This window comes from Bos javanicus, chromosome 2 (assembly GCF_032452875.1).
Source record: "Bos javanicus breed banteng chromosome 2, ARS-OSU_banteng_1.0, whole genome shotgun sequence".
Lineage (NCBI taxonomy): Eukaryota > Metazoa > Chordata > Mammalia > Artiodactyla > Bovidae > Bos > Bos javanicus.
This window is the reverse complement of record NC_083869.1, coordinates 106674743-106689800: the sequence shown is the minus strand read 5'-3', so window position 1 is coordinate 106689800 and position 15058 is coordinate 106674743. Positions and strand designations below refer to the sequence as shown.

General features: G+C 38.0%; 1 protein-coding gene across 1 annotated transcript in view; it reads right to left on the bottom strand.

The window, feature by feature from the left end:
* Window positions 1-15058, bottom strand: part of CNOT9 (CCR4-NOT transcription complex subunit 9) — a 32622-nt gene that overhangs the window by 4432 nt on the left and 13132 nt on the right. Inside the window, exons 3-5 of the mRNA XM_061385061.1 lie at window positions 14590-14705; window positions 11907-12016; window positions 4690-4799 (exon numbers count right to left, since the gene is read on the bottom strand). Of these exons, the coding sequence (XP_061241045.1) occupies window positions 4690-4799; window positions 11907-12016; window positions 14590-14705 (336 nt within the window). The remainder of the gene's footprint in view (window positions 1-4689; window positions 4800-11906; window positions 12017-14589; window positions 14706-15058) is intronic.

Sequence of the window (15058 nt, the reverse complement as noted above, 5' to 3'; positions counted from 1 at the left end):
ATACCCCTGCATTCTAGATAACTTAATTATGACAACTTATGCACAGTACAAAAAAATTAATACATATTACCATATTCAACATTAAGTGCCAGAATTTTTCCTAAAGCTGTAACATGCCTTATCTTATTTTCACAACAAACCTATGAGGTAGGTACCATTGTTATTTTACTTAAAAAGAGCAGGTAATCATCAGAGTCTAAAAACAGAGAGGTTTTCTTAGTTATTGAACACCTATGTGCCAGGTATAACTGTTAATCAATCAATAACTTGCCAGATTAAGATCCCAAGCAACAAAGTGACTAAATCAGAGTTGAGATCCAAACCTAGTTAAACACAGAGCTTCCCCAGTTTTCCATGGGCCAAGATGATTTCAGAAACGCAGCCATGCCTCATCTCTTCCAAATGAGTTAGGTAAGATTTTTCCTATTCTTAAAAGACCGTTAAGAAAATAAGATTTTTAAGCCTCCCTTCAAAAACTTCCAACAGTAATAAAGAATACACTCAATTTAAGCTTGATTTAAGCTCATTAACTCTTACACAGATGGGGTTAAAAAAGTTTTAATTCAAGTCAAATGATTATTATAATGATTCTCTTCCTTAGCTGATCATCAGAATCAACTGTGGGAATTATTTGCTTTATTTTACTATTTTACTGGTGTATAACATTGTGGTCAGCTAAATAATGGCCCCCGAGCATATCCAGGTCATAATCACTAAACCCTGGGGATGGCTACTTCATAAGGCAAAAGGTACTTTGCAGATGTGATTGTTAAGAATCTTGGGGGGATTAACCATCTTGGATGATCCAGGTGGGCCTTAGGTCATTATCACAAGGGTTCTTATAAAAGGGAAGTGGAGGGAGATGTGACCATAGAGAAAGTGATATGACAGAGGCAGAGATTTGAACATGCTACACTGCTGGCTGTCAAGATGGAAGAGGGAGGAATAGCCAAGATGTGCAATTCTAAAAGCCGAAAAAGGCAATTCACCTGCCAATGCAGGAGACACGGGCTTTATCCTTGATCTGGGAAGATCCCACATTTCTCAGAGCAACTGGGCCCATGTACAACTACTGAGCCTGTGCTCTGAAGCCCAGGAGCCTCAACTATGGAAGCCTAAGCCCTAGAGTCCATGCTCTGCAACGAGAGAAACCACTGCAATGAGAAGCCTGCACACTAAAAAGGAGTCCCCACTCGCCGCAATTAGAGAAAGCCCGTGTGTAGCAACAAAGACCCAGCACAGCAAAAAATAAACAAATAAAATCATATTTTATATATATATATATATATATAAAGAAAGAAAGAAAGCTGAAAAAAAGCAAGGGAAGAGATTCACTCCTAGAGTCTCCAGAGGCAATGCCATCCTTACGGGCACCCTGACTTAAGCTGGTTAAACTGAATTTATGGTTTCTGGTAGTGTTTTAAGCCACTGAGCTTGTGACAATCTTTTATAGCACGAATTAGAAAATCAAACAAACATATACACAGTAAAATGTGTTAAGTGTACTAATCTTAAGTGTATTTTGATTTTTACTTATTCCACATCTGTGAACCACAACCAGATTAAAATACAGAACATTAGGAAGTTGGGATTTACATATACACAATACTATAAGCTGACTCATTAGAAAAGACCCTGATGCTGGGAAAGATTGAAGGCAGGAGGAAAAGGGGACTACAGAGGATGAGATGGTTGGATGGTGTCACCGACTCAACGGACATGAGTTTGAGCAAGCTGTGGGAGATGGTGAAGGTCAGGGAAGCCTAGTGTGCTGCAGTCCATGGAGCTGCAGAGAGTTAGACACAACTGAGTGAATGAACAACAATAATATAAACAGATAACCAACAAGGACCAATTGTATAGCACAGGGAACTATACTCAGTATCTTGTAATAATCTACAGTGGAAGAGAATATATATCTATATATTCTTTCTCTCTCTATATATATATATAAAGAATATATATTTATGAATCACTTCGCTGTACACCTGAAACTAACACAATATTGTATAAGTCAACTATAAACTATAATAAAAATAAAATAAAAATTTTAAATATAGAACATTTTCAGCACTCCAGAAGATTCCCGTGTGCCTTTCCCCAGTCATATCCTTCCCTGAGAGGGAGTTACTATTCTGATTTATCCTCACTGACTGGTTTTGACCACTCTGGACTTTCACATACATGGTCATACAGTATGAACTCATACGTGCCTGGGTTCTTTCATCTGACGTAATATCACCTATGCTGCATATATCAGCAGTTCATTCTTCTTAACTACTGTGTAATTTATTTTGTAATATACTACAGTTCTATCTTTCATGAGCAAAAGTGCCATAAACACTCCTATACATGTTCTGATGCCCATAAGAGCTCATTTTTTGGGTATGTGTGTGTGCCATGTGCCTTGTGGGACTTTAGTTTCTCGACCAGGGATCGAATCTGGGCCCTTGGCAGTGAAGGCATGGAGTCCTAAACGCCAGGGAACTCTGTAGAGCTCATTTTTCTTGGGTATATATGCAGGAGTGGGACTGCTGAGTCACAGGGTAGACTTATGTTTATAGTGGGTACCACCAAACAGCTTTCCAAAATAACATACTATACACTTATCCAGAGGGATTTAAAAAAAAACAAAAAAACACACAAATGTCCATACTTTATCACTCTGGACAACGGTTCAGTAAGTCAGAGATGGAACCTGGACACTGATGTTTTTAAAACACTTGACAGGTGATCATGTCACACAGCCTTGATTGAGAACCTCTGTTTCACCTGATGCCTACTATGACAAGGCCTGAGACTAAGGATTTGTACATGAAAAGTTAACATGACAAGGTCTTTACTTGCATGGACCAAAAGAAGATAGACATGCCAGGAACTGACTACAAATAATGTTATAAGGCAGGATAGGAGAAGCATTCTAGTTGAAGTGTAAAGGTTGATGGGAACTTCTAAACATCAAGGATGAATTAATTTTAGTAATGGGCAAGAAATGAAAATGGAGGGATTGTTAGGATGGGGGCTCGTGGAAGAAATGTCACAAAAGAAGAAAATGAATCTTTGTCTGTCCCAGCCATAAGAAGCCAACTTGAAAAACACCTATTCACAGGCAACTATGAATTTAAAAACAACAGAATACAGTTGTACCCATTCCAATCCTGTCCCAGAAATCCACTGAAATTAACAAAATAAATAAAATTAAGGAAGAAATGAGAAAAGAAAAGCATGAACACAGATCACATGTCACTTATCCTTTGTGTGTTTAGTAGAAAGTTGAAGGCAGAGGTATAAATCCTCCCTAAAACACACACCCTAGACTGGCAGGCTGGGTGGAAAAGTATTCAGAGGCAAAACACTTGACTTAAAAACTGCCAACTTCAGCTCACAACATCTCTCTTTCCATCCATTATTTTTAAACAAACAGCAATCCTGGATAGAAAGACTCCCACAGGGAAACTTTTATAGAGATATAACCCAAGAAACGGTAGCAAGTAATACTTATCTGCATTTTCAAGGAAACTGAAGCGAATATGAACTTTAAAAAAACATTTTTAAAAAGTTAAAAGAAAATACAAAATTCAAAGAAGAGCTGAAACAACAGGAGAAGTGAGAAGCACAGACTAGAGGAAAAAATTAATAAATTAATACAATTTGTATTAATACAAAAATTAACAGAAAATTAATACAAATTAATTAATAAAAATTAATACAAAATTAAACTGCTACATGTATACATATTTATGGAAAGATTCTACAAAAAAGTAATAATACTGGCTACTACTGAGAAGAACTGAGAGGTAAGGTAGAAGACTTACATTTATTTGCTTGTATACCTATTTGTAGTAGCCTATGAATTTTTACTTTATTTGTATTGCATATTCACAACAAACAAACTTTAAATCATTACATCTGCTTATATCCAACTGAGCAATACTTACCTAATTAAAAATTAAAGTGAATAGTCAATGTGACCAGATATACTTTAGAAGCAGAGGTTAGATATTGCTAAAAATAGCAACATGGAAAAGTAGCCTTGAGAAAAATCACATTATATGAAATTAAAGATAGAAAGTAATTAGAGGGTAAGAAGAGACACATGAAAAATAGACAATACAGCATAACTGATGTTGCTTAAGCAAGAGGCCAAAACAAAGAGGAAACTATAAAAATTAACAACAAAAAAGACACAATGAGTAGGCTCTTTCAGAAAAAAACCTGACAAGGAAAATATCAGGCTGACTCAAGATTTCACTACAACATTCAGTACCAGAAGACAACATGGCTATGATAATGGAGTTCTGAGAGGGAAGACAGAGGTGAGAATTCTATAACCAGTTACATTATCATCCATGGTTAAAATACAAAGCAGGTAGAAGCTCAAGTGTATATATATATATATATATATACATACTTGATTATGTATAAAGAATGTCTGGAAAAATATACCTGTGGAGTCAGAAGGGGGTTCAGATAAAAGGGAGAAATTTATTATTTAACTTAATATATTCTTCTGATGGTTCTAGGTTCTTAAATCATCATTATATAACAATTTTTATTCAAAAGAGAAAAAAACATTCACGAAAGTTTCAAAAACTTTCATTTTTGAAGGGAGGCAGAAAAAGATAACTCAACCATGAAGAAGTAGTCCAACAGTCAACACAACATAGAATCTAAGATAAAAACACACACCGTTTTAGAAAGTTCACTTCCAGATTCCATAATTCGCAAACACAAAGGGATAATTTCTGTTGTCAATAGAAAGTTGATTACTTCCTGCTCATCTGTTTTCACCAGAGCCCCTAAAGAAAATATGGACAAACGAAATTACTTCAGTCAGGGTTTCCAACTAAAATTGTTCATCCGTCTAGTTGTGGAACTTAGTAACATACAACACAAACTGTAGTTTTTATGTCAGAGAATCAGATTCAAACCCTGGCTTTAAAAAAAAAAAAAAAAAGGAGCAAGAAAAGCACAGGTTGACTGTTGACACTAAAAGATCAGGTACAAAGTCCGGTCCATCACATAGTTAGCATCAGTTTAGCTACTTAAGTAATTATTCTATCACTTTGGTAGACAATCACACAATAATATCACCATCTCTTCTCCATGTACTTTAGGTAAGAGAGAATTCTTGTCGTCATTGTTGTTCTAGTTTCCTAATCATGTTGGACTCTGCGACCCCGTGGACCACAGCCCACCAGGCTCCTCTGTCCATGTGATTTCCCAGGCAAGAATACTGAAGTGGGTTGCCACTTCCTTCTCCAGGGGATCTTCCTGATCCAGGGATCATATCTGCATCTCCTGCATTGGCAGGTGGATTCTGTGCCCCTGAGCCACCAGGGCAAAGTAGTGAAGTATTAGTCGCTCAGTCATGTCCAACCCTTTGTGACCCCGTGGACTGTATAGCCTGCCAGGCTCCTCTGTCCACGGAGTTCTTCAGGCAAGAAAACTGGAGTGGGTTGTTATTCCTTTCTCTGGGGGATCTTTCCACCCCAGGGATAGAACCCAGGTCTCCTGCATTGCAGGCAGATTCTTTACGGTCTGAGCCACCAGGGAAGCCCTGGTGAGAGAAGTTCTGTATCAGTATTAAAGCATACTCTCAGGTACAAAGAAACAATGCCCTCTGAATCCTACTCACAATAGGTATAAATGACTTCCTGGTTATTTAATTGCCCCTATTTCCCCAAAAGCAAAACACTGTAGGGCATACCTAAACAAGAAACATATACCTAGATTCTAATTCTGGTTCCACCGAAGTTTGATAAAGTTACTTCACTTTGCAAGCCTCTGCTATTTTAATAAATAAGAGCTGCTGCTGCTGCTGCTAAGTCGCTTCAGTCGTGTCCAACTCTGTGCGACCCCATAGACGGCAGCCTACCAGGCTTCCCCGTCCCTGGGATTCTCCAGGCAAGAACACTGGAGTGGGTTGCCATTTCCTTCTCCAATGCATGAAAGTGAAAAGTGAAAGTGAAGTCGCTCAGTCGTTCCCGACTCTTAGTGACCCCATGGACTGCAGCCTACCAGGCTTCTCTGTCCATGGATTTTCCAGGCAAGAGTACTGGAGTGGGGTGCCATTGCTTTCTCCGAAATAAGAGTTAGACAAATAATTTCCAAAATTATCCCAATTCTACTACTCCGCTGGTTTCGAAACTGACACCATTGACCAGATGACAGACACAGTTCAATATCCTCTTCATTCTGTATACAGGGAGTCAAAGTCCCATTAAACAAATGACTGTTCCCTGAGTGGTCCAATGCTTCGCTAGCTTTTATATCAAAGGCCTTAGTTAACTCGACCTGTAATAACCATAGTCAGTTACTTCAGAAGAGAGTGGTATCATTTGCTTTAACCAGAACTGGCAATCTACAAATACTACATCTTTAAACAGCACAAACCATAACTAACTAACATGGCCTACAACAGATGTCAAATTACTATCTCATTTAGACTTTTTACATGGGGGTCTAAAATCCATCTTGAATTAATTTTTATAGAGTACAAGATATGGGTCATGGTTCATTGCTTTACATATGAATATCCAATTGTTCTACCACCATTTATTGAAAAGACTATCCTTTCTTCACTAAATTCTTTGTGCCTTTGTCAAAAATCCAATTGACCTTATTTGTGTGGGTTTATTTCTGTACACTCCACTCTGCTCTGTAAGTCCTTATTTTCTCCAACACCACAATATCTTGACTTTTGTAGTTTCCCAGTAGATCTGGAAATTAGGTAGACTATATCTTCCAAGTTTATATCCTTCTTTTTAAAAAATGGATATTCTAGTTCATTTGCCTTTTCAGATACAATCTTAGGATCACCAAGGGCTTCTCTTCTGGCTCAGCTGAAAAGAATCTGCCTGTAATGCGGGAGACCTGGGTTTGATCCCTGGGTTGGAAAAATCCCCTGGAGAAGGGAAAGGCTACCCACTCCAGTATTCAGCCTGGAGAATTCCATGGCTCACATAGAGTCGGACACGACTGAGAGACTTCCACTAGGATCACCAATTTCTATTAAAAACTTCTACTAGAATTTTGTTAGAATTGCTCTAAAACTATACATCATTTGGGGGCAGAATGACATCGTAATATTGAATCACTGATATACCAACTGATAAACATGGTTTATCTCTACATTTATTTAGGTTTTCTTTGATTTATTTTATCATTGCTTTATAGTTTGTAACTACAGACTTTGCACATATTTTGTAAAATTTACACCCAAGTTTTTCAAATATTTTGGTAAAATTTCAATTTCTATTTAGCTCAAGCATACCAAAATATGACTTTTATGTACTAACTCTATCCTACAACCTTATTAAGTTCACCAGTACTAGTAGCTTTTTTCTGTAGATTCTTCAACACAGGTTGTCTATGAATAGACAATCTTATTCTTGCTTCTTTTAAAAAAATTTTAACTGAAGTTTTCATTATGAAAGTATTGCTGGCTTCATCAAGAGTTGAGAAGCCCCCTCTGCACGTTCTGGAAAAGTCTTAAACATTTTTTCTTTTTAAGTGCACTTTAGCAGACTGTATTTTTCAAAGAATCTGTCATTTCACCTAGGTGGTGAAATTTATGGACAGAGTTATTAGCAGTATTATCTTACTTTCCTTTTGTCTGAGGAGTCTTACACAATTTCCCCTTCCATTTATCACATTTGCCAATTGGTGTCCTTTTTTTTCCTCGTCTGTCTGGTTAGAGGTTTATTAATTTCATCGTTTTTTTCAACAAAAAATTGGGGATGGATGAAATGGGTGAAGGTGGTCAGAAGGTACAAACTTTCAGTTGCAGGGTAAGTAAGATCCAGAGATATAATGTATAGCATGGTGACTACAGTAACAACACTGTAGTGTATGTCTGAAGGCTAAGAGAAATCTTCAGTTCAGTTCAGTTCAGTTCAGTCGCTCAGTCGCGTCCGACTCTTTGCGACCCCATGAATCGCAGCACGCCAGGCCTCCCTGTCCATCACCAACTCCTGGAGTTCACCCAGACCCACGTCCATCAAGTCAGTGATGCCATCCAGCCATCTCATCCTCTGTCGTCCCCTTCTCCTCCTGCCCCCAATCCCTCCCAGCATCAGAGTCTTTTCCAATGAGTCATCTCTTCGCATGAGGTGGCCAAAATACTGGAGTTTCAGCTTTAGCATCATTCCTTCCAAAGAAATCCCAGGGCTGATCTCCTTCAGAATGGACTGGTTGGATCTCCTTGCAGTCCAACGGACTCTCAAGAGTCTTCTCCAACACCACAGTTCAAAAGCATCAATTCTTCGGCGCTCAGCCTTCTTCACAGTCCAACTCTCATATCCATACATGACCACAGGAAAAACCATAGCCTTGACTAGATGGACCTTTGTTGGCAAAGTAATGTCTCTGTTTTTGAATATGCTATCTAGGTTGGTCATAACTTTCCTTCCAAGGAGTAAGCGTCTTTTAATTTCATGGCTGCAGTCACCATCTGCAGTGATTTTGGAGCCCAGAAGAATAAAGTCTGCCACTGTTTCCACTGTTTCCCCATCTATTTGCCATGAAGTGATGGGACAGGATGCCATGACTTCGCTTTCTGAATGTTGAGCTTTAAGCCAACTTTTTCACTCTCCTCTTTCACTTTCATCAAGAGGCTTTTGAGTTCCTCTTCACTTTCTGCCATAAGGGTGGTGTCATCTGCATATCTGAGGTTATTGAGATTTCTCCCGGCAATTTTGATTCCAGCTTGTGTTTCTTCCAGTCCAGCATTTCTCATGATGTACTCTGCATATAAGTTAAATAAACAGGGTGACAATATACAGCCTTGACGTACTCCTTTTCCTATCTGGAACCAGTCTGTTGTTCCATGTCCAGTTCTAACTGTTGCTTCCTGACCTGCATACAAATTTCTCAAGAGGCAGGTCAGGTGGTCTGGTATTCCCATCTCTTGAAGAATTTTCCACAGCTTATTGTGATCCACACTGTCAAAGGCTTTGGCATAGTCAATAAAGCAGAAATAGATGTTTTTCTGGAACTCTCTTGCTTTTTCCACGATCCAGCAGATGTTGGCAATTTGATCTCTGGTTCCTCTGCCTTTTCTAAAACCAGCTTGAACATCAGGAAGTTCACGGTTTACGTATTGCTGAAGCCTGGCTTGGAGAATTTCGAGCATTATTATACTAGCATGTGAGATGAATGCAATTGTGTAGTAGTTTGAGCATTCTTTGGCATTGCCTTTCTTTGGGATTGAAATGAAAACTGACCTTTTCCAGTCCTGTGGCCACTGCTGAGTTTTCCAAATTTGCTGGCATATTGAGTGCAGCACTTTCACAGCATCATCTTTCAGGATTTGGAATAGCTCAACTGGAATTCCATCACCTCCACTAGCTTTGTTTGTAGTGATGCTTTCTAAGGCCCACTTGACTTCACATTCCAGGATGTCTGGCTCGAGGTCAGTGATCACATCATCGTGATTATCTGGGTCGTGAAGATCTTTTTGTACGGTTCTTCTGTGTATTCTTGCCACCTCTTCTTAATATCTTCTGCTTCTGTTAGGTCCATACCATTTCTGTCCTTTATCGAGCCCATCTTTGCATGAAATGTCCCCTTGGTATCTCTAATGTTTTTGAAGAGATCCCTAGTCTTTCCCATTCTGTTGTTTTCCTCTACTTCTTTGCATTGATCATTGAGGAAGGCTTTCTTATCTCTTCTTGCTATTCTTTGGAACTCTGCATTCAGATGCTTATATCTTTCCTTTTCTCCTTTGCTTTTTGCTTCTCTTCTTTTCACAGCTATTTGTAAGGCCTCCCCAGACAGCCATTTTGCTTTTTTGCATTTCTTTTCCATGGAGATGGTCTTGATCCCTGTCTCCTGTACAATGTCACAAACCTCATTCCATAGTTCATCAGGCACTCTATCTATCGGATCTAGGCCCTTAAATCTATTTTTCACTTCCACTGTATAATCATAAGGGATTTGATTTAGGTCATACCTGAATGGTCTAGTGGTTTTCCCTACTTTCTTCAATTTCAGTCTGAATTTGGCAATAAGGAGTTCATGATCTGAGCCACAGTCAGCTCCTGGTCTTGTTTTTGTTGACTGTATAGAGCTTCTCCATCTTTGGCTGCAAAGAATATAATCAATCTGATTTCGGTGTTGACCATCTGGTGATGTCCTTGTACAGAGTCTTGTGTTGTTGGAAAAGGGTGTTTGCTATGACCAGTGCATTTTCTTGGCAAAACTCTGTTAGTCTTTGCCCTGCTTCATTCCGTATTCCAAGTTCTTATCACAAGGGGAAAAAAAGTGTAACTATGTAATGACGGATGTTAACCAAACTTACTGTAGTGGTCACTTTGCAATATATACATATACCAAATCATCATATTGTATACCAAAAACTAATACAGTGTTTTTGTCATGTCTCAATAAAAAAACACCTGCTATTGGTTTTACTGATGTCATCTATTGATTTTCTGTTCCATTTTTATTGATAGCTAGTCTTTATTATTTCCTTCCTTTTGTTTGCTCTGGTTAAATTTGCTCCTTTTTCTCATTTCTTAAAGAAAAGCTTAGCTCACTGATTGAAGACCTCTTTCTTTCTAGTATAAGCATTTAATGATACAAATTTTCCTCTAAGCTCTGCTTAAATCTGGATCCTACAAATTTTGATATGTTATATTTTTATTTTTACTCAGTTTCAGGTATTCTCTAATTTATGCTATTTATCACTTCATTTATATTCAAACTCATCTGATAAGCCTTGAACTGTAGGAAAGAGTCTAGGCACAAACATTCACCTTCTGCTTGTTCTTTCAAATGACTTGGGAGAAACTGAGTTTCTAAAAATATATGCAAGGATAGACAACTACCTTAATACCATCCAACTATTTTTTTCCACACCTCCCCACTATCAGCCTTTATCCTAACATAAATGCAGCATCCAACCATAGCAGTAGGATGATCTGAATTAGAATAATGAACATAAATGTTTCCTTTGGCTAGAATCATGCTGATGTTTCAAAGCCTACATGAGAAGTTTTTATATCTTAAAAGCAGAAAAGAATATACTGGGAAAAAAGTTTCTAATTAGAGGACTTCTTAGGAGAAGATGTAAAAAACCATAACATTCATAACAGATACTCCTTAAAAGTAGAATAAAATGTTTTTGAGAAATACCAAACTTTCAAATTATACCTCCTGATTCATGGTTTACAATCATAAGGATGAAAGACAGGTTCAATATAAAAATAATAATTTAACAAAACAAAGCTTCTATAATTGATGTTCTTATTACTTGGTTATTATGTCAAGCAAAAACTATGAGAAAAAGACACTGAAAAAAGGAAGGGCAATTTAAGAAAGAAATTTTCTTGACTGTATTTACATTTCACAAATTTACCGATTTTACTATCTAGGAGTCTGAGATGTGAAATAGCTAATATATAATTTGCTTGAATAAAAACTATTTTAGATACATGTCTAATAATAAATGCATATGAAAACATTAACTTGAACATGCAAAAATTCAACAAGGTAAAATAGAAGGTAAATCCCTGGAATTAGGGGAGAACAGTCTAGAAGTGAGAAAGATGAAAAATCAAATGAAAATAACAAACTAAAACTCTTATTCCTGTAACAATTTTCTTTGTTGATTAATGCTCTTTTATGTTACTTTTCCTACAATTAATAAACATTTCTACATATACACTGAATTTAATCCCAAATGTTGGGCCTCATAGCCTTACACTCAGAATGGTACTTGGTAAGAACAACCATGTTCCTGATATTCATTAGTAAAAACTGTTTTATTAGACTCAACCCCAAAGACAAAAATAAACAATAGGTAAACAAAAGCTATAAAAGACCAGACAAAACACCTAAGCCAGGACCACTATTATGAATGATGATGATTCCAGGCTTGCAGAATGATCCTAATAACTTACCAATAACTCCAAGACTGGTTAGCCGAAGATACTCAAAGGGTCGTGTTTTGCTGACAGTGTGCAAAAAGGGGTACAAAAAAAGTGGGATGTGTGCTGCAAGAAATGCCGACCTGAAAGAAGAGAAGAATTGCATTCTGAGCTTAGAGCTAATTTCTAAGGATTCTGAACATTCAAATTTCCAGGTAGTTAATTTTGTAAGGCCTTTAACATTGCTTGACCGAGAAATCTCTAGGGAAGACCATTACTGGTCTTTAATTTAGCCCAGTGGTTCTCAGCTGGGGTAATTTTGACCCCCTGGGTCATGTGGCAGTATCTGGAGATATTTTTAGTCGTCACAGCTGAAGTGACTGACATCCACTGGGCAGAGGCTGGGATGCTGCTAAAAAATTTTACAGTGCACAGGACAGTCCCGTTTTCCCCCTCCTCCTACCACAAAGACAATCCAGCCCAAAATGTCAACAGTGTCAAGGCTGAAAAACCCTAGCCTAGGCCAATGGTTAAAAGAACACCAAATTTCCCCTGAAACCAGTACCAAGTACTTAAAAACTGATAACATACCCAATTGCAAATTTTAAAAACAGGTCATAAAATGTACTTAAGTGCACAAGAGATTCTCCTATATGTCTCCTCTCACCTCATTTATGAGTGAATAACAATAATATTCACAGGTACAAGCTGACAAAACCTTAGAAACCAAGACAACAAAATAAAGCAGCCACTATCAAGGTTTTATCTGTTACACTTAAATACACTTCTTTGTTAGAGCTCTCAGATAAACCAAGTATCCTAGAAACACTTATATCTGCAGCTGGACTGCAAGGAGATCCAACCAGTCCATTCTGAAGGAGATCAGCCCTGGGATTTCTTTGGAGGGAATGATGCTGAAGCTGAAACTCCAGTACTTTGGCCACCTCATGCGAAGAGTTGATTCACTGGAAAAGACTCTGATGCTGGGAGGGATTGGGGGCAGGAGGAGAAGGGGACGACAGAGGATGAGATGGCTGGATGGCATCACTGACTCGATGGACATGAGTCTGAGTGAACTCCGGGAGTTGGTGATGGACAGGGAGGCCTGGCGTGCTGCGATTCACAGGGTTGCGAAGAGTCGGACACGACTGAGCGACTGAACTGAACTGAGTATGTTCAGCAACTAATATGGAATCAGCCTATTACTTTATATAATTTATAACTGTTACACCTTACAGGAGAGTCAATACTCCAAAATTTTAACCAAATACTCTTGTATTTTTCTTAAGTACTTAAAAGTAATTTTCTTAGCAAAGTTTCTAATGTTCCAAAAGGTCAGTGCTAATCCAGCACTCAGATTTTATAAGGAAAACCTGACAAAGAAAGGAAAAGCTTTAATAAGATGACTATTAAGCACCTTAAGACCATAAAAGCCACAGAACAGACTTCTGAACAGAATCTCCCCTTTCTTAATTTGTCATATATAGCAGCAAGGCAAAAATTTCTCAACTTGTGTATCAATTCTCATTTATGACAGAGGTTGACTAGAATCCTGTGTTCAAAAAGGTTCTGAAGCCAAATCTGGCTTACTATGTGAGAAAAAGTGCTGAGTACAGACACTGAATTCCTACTAAGTACCACGCACTGTGCCTCATGCATGGCATAGTGATGCCTACCATGGATTCAGGAGCAAGTAGTAGCTGTATACTTGACTTCCTGAGAGGTGATCACCACTCCTTTAAAGTTACTTACTAACAACAGGCAAAAAGTAAATGAGACAATGGAATATTATTCAGCCTTAAAAAGGAAGGAAATTCTGACATATTCAACAGTACTGATGAACCTTGAGGACATTATGTTAAGTGAAATAAACCAGTCACAAAAAGGCAAATACTATATGACTCCATTTATAATGAGGTATTCAGAATAGTCAAAATCATAGAAAGGAGGACAGTGGTTGCCAGGAGCTAGGGGACAGGGGGATGGGAAGTTATTGTTTAATGGGTATAGAGTTTCAGTTTTACAGGATGAAGAGAACTACAGAAATGGATGCTGGGACAGTGGCACATTATTAACGTATTTAAAACTACTGAACTGAACACTTAAAATCGGGACTTCCCTAGTGGTCCAGTGGTTAAGAATCTGCCTTGCAATGCAGGGGATGTGGGTTTGATTCCTGGTTGGGGAAGTAAGATACCACATGCTGCAGGACAATTGGGCTCATGTGCCACAACCATTGAGCTTATATGCCACAACTAGAGAGAAGCCTGCAAGCCACAATGAAAATCTTGCATGTTGCAACTAAACCCAACACAGCCAAAAATAGATGAATAAATAAAAATAAAATGGTTCAAATGATATATTTTATGTTATTTATATTTTACCACAATTTAAAAAATCAATTGTAAAAGAACATGTTACTATGGTTGATTCATGTTGATGTTAGGCAGAAACCAACACAATACTGTAAAGCAATTATCCTTCAAGTAAAAAAAAAACAAAACACATAACATGTTAAACAATACCATATTGCCACTACACCAAAATTTGGTGAAATTAGAAACCAGAAATTCTTCAGGAAAAAAAAAAGTAGGAATCCTAAAGAACCATACCAACACAGGTGCACCCTCCTGCAAGCCCCTCCTCTCATCATTCAGAAGTTTTAGGACCACATTCAATACAAACCTCTACCCACACATCCATCCAAAGTATTTACCTGGTTTCTGGGTGTGACGCCACACACTGCAGTAATGCTAGAGCATTGCAAACTCTGTTAGACTGGTGTGCTGTCAAGGTGGGTGGGTTGATAGATGGATAAATATTTACAATTTCCTAAAAAATGGAAATCAACACCATATGAGCACGGAATAACTTTAATTCCCATGGTATGAAAGCCAACAATTTTAATTCTGTATACCCAATAAGAACAGAACCATCAAAGAGGGGGCAGAAATAAACAATATTCCTTTCATCACAAATATACCTGACTGAGACTATTTGAAACATATTATCCCTAGGAAGACTTCTAAGGAGGCAACTGTGGTTACCCATACTTTTCCCTATATTCTGTATCATCTGTGGAGGCTTTCACTTGAGGGACTCCCCTTCCCCCATCTTTGTCAACACCCTATTTAGGTTGTAGTGATGAGACAGTTGGCCAGAAAATGTCAGTAAATCAACCACTT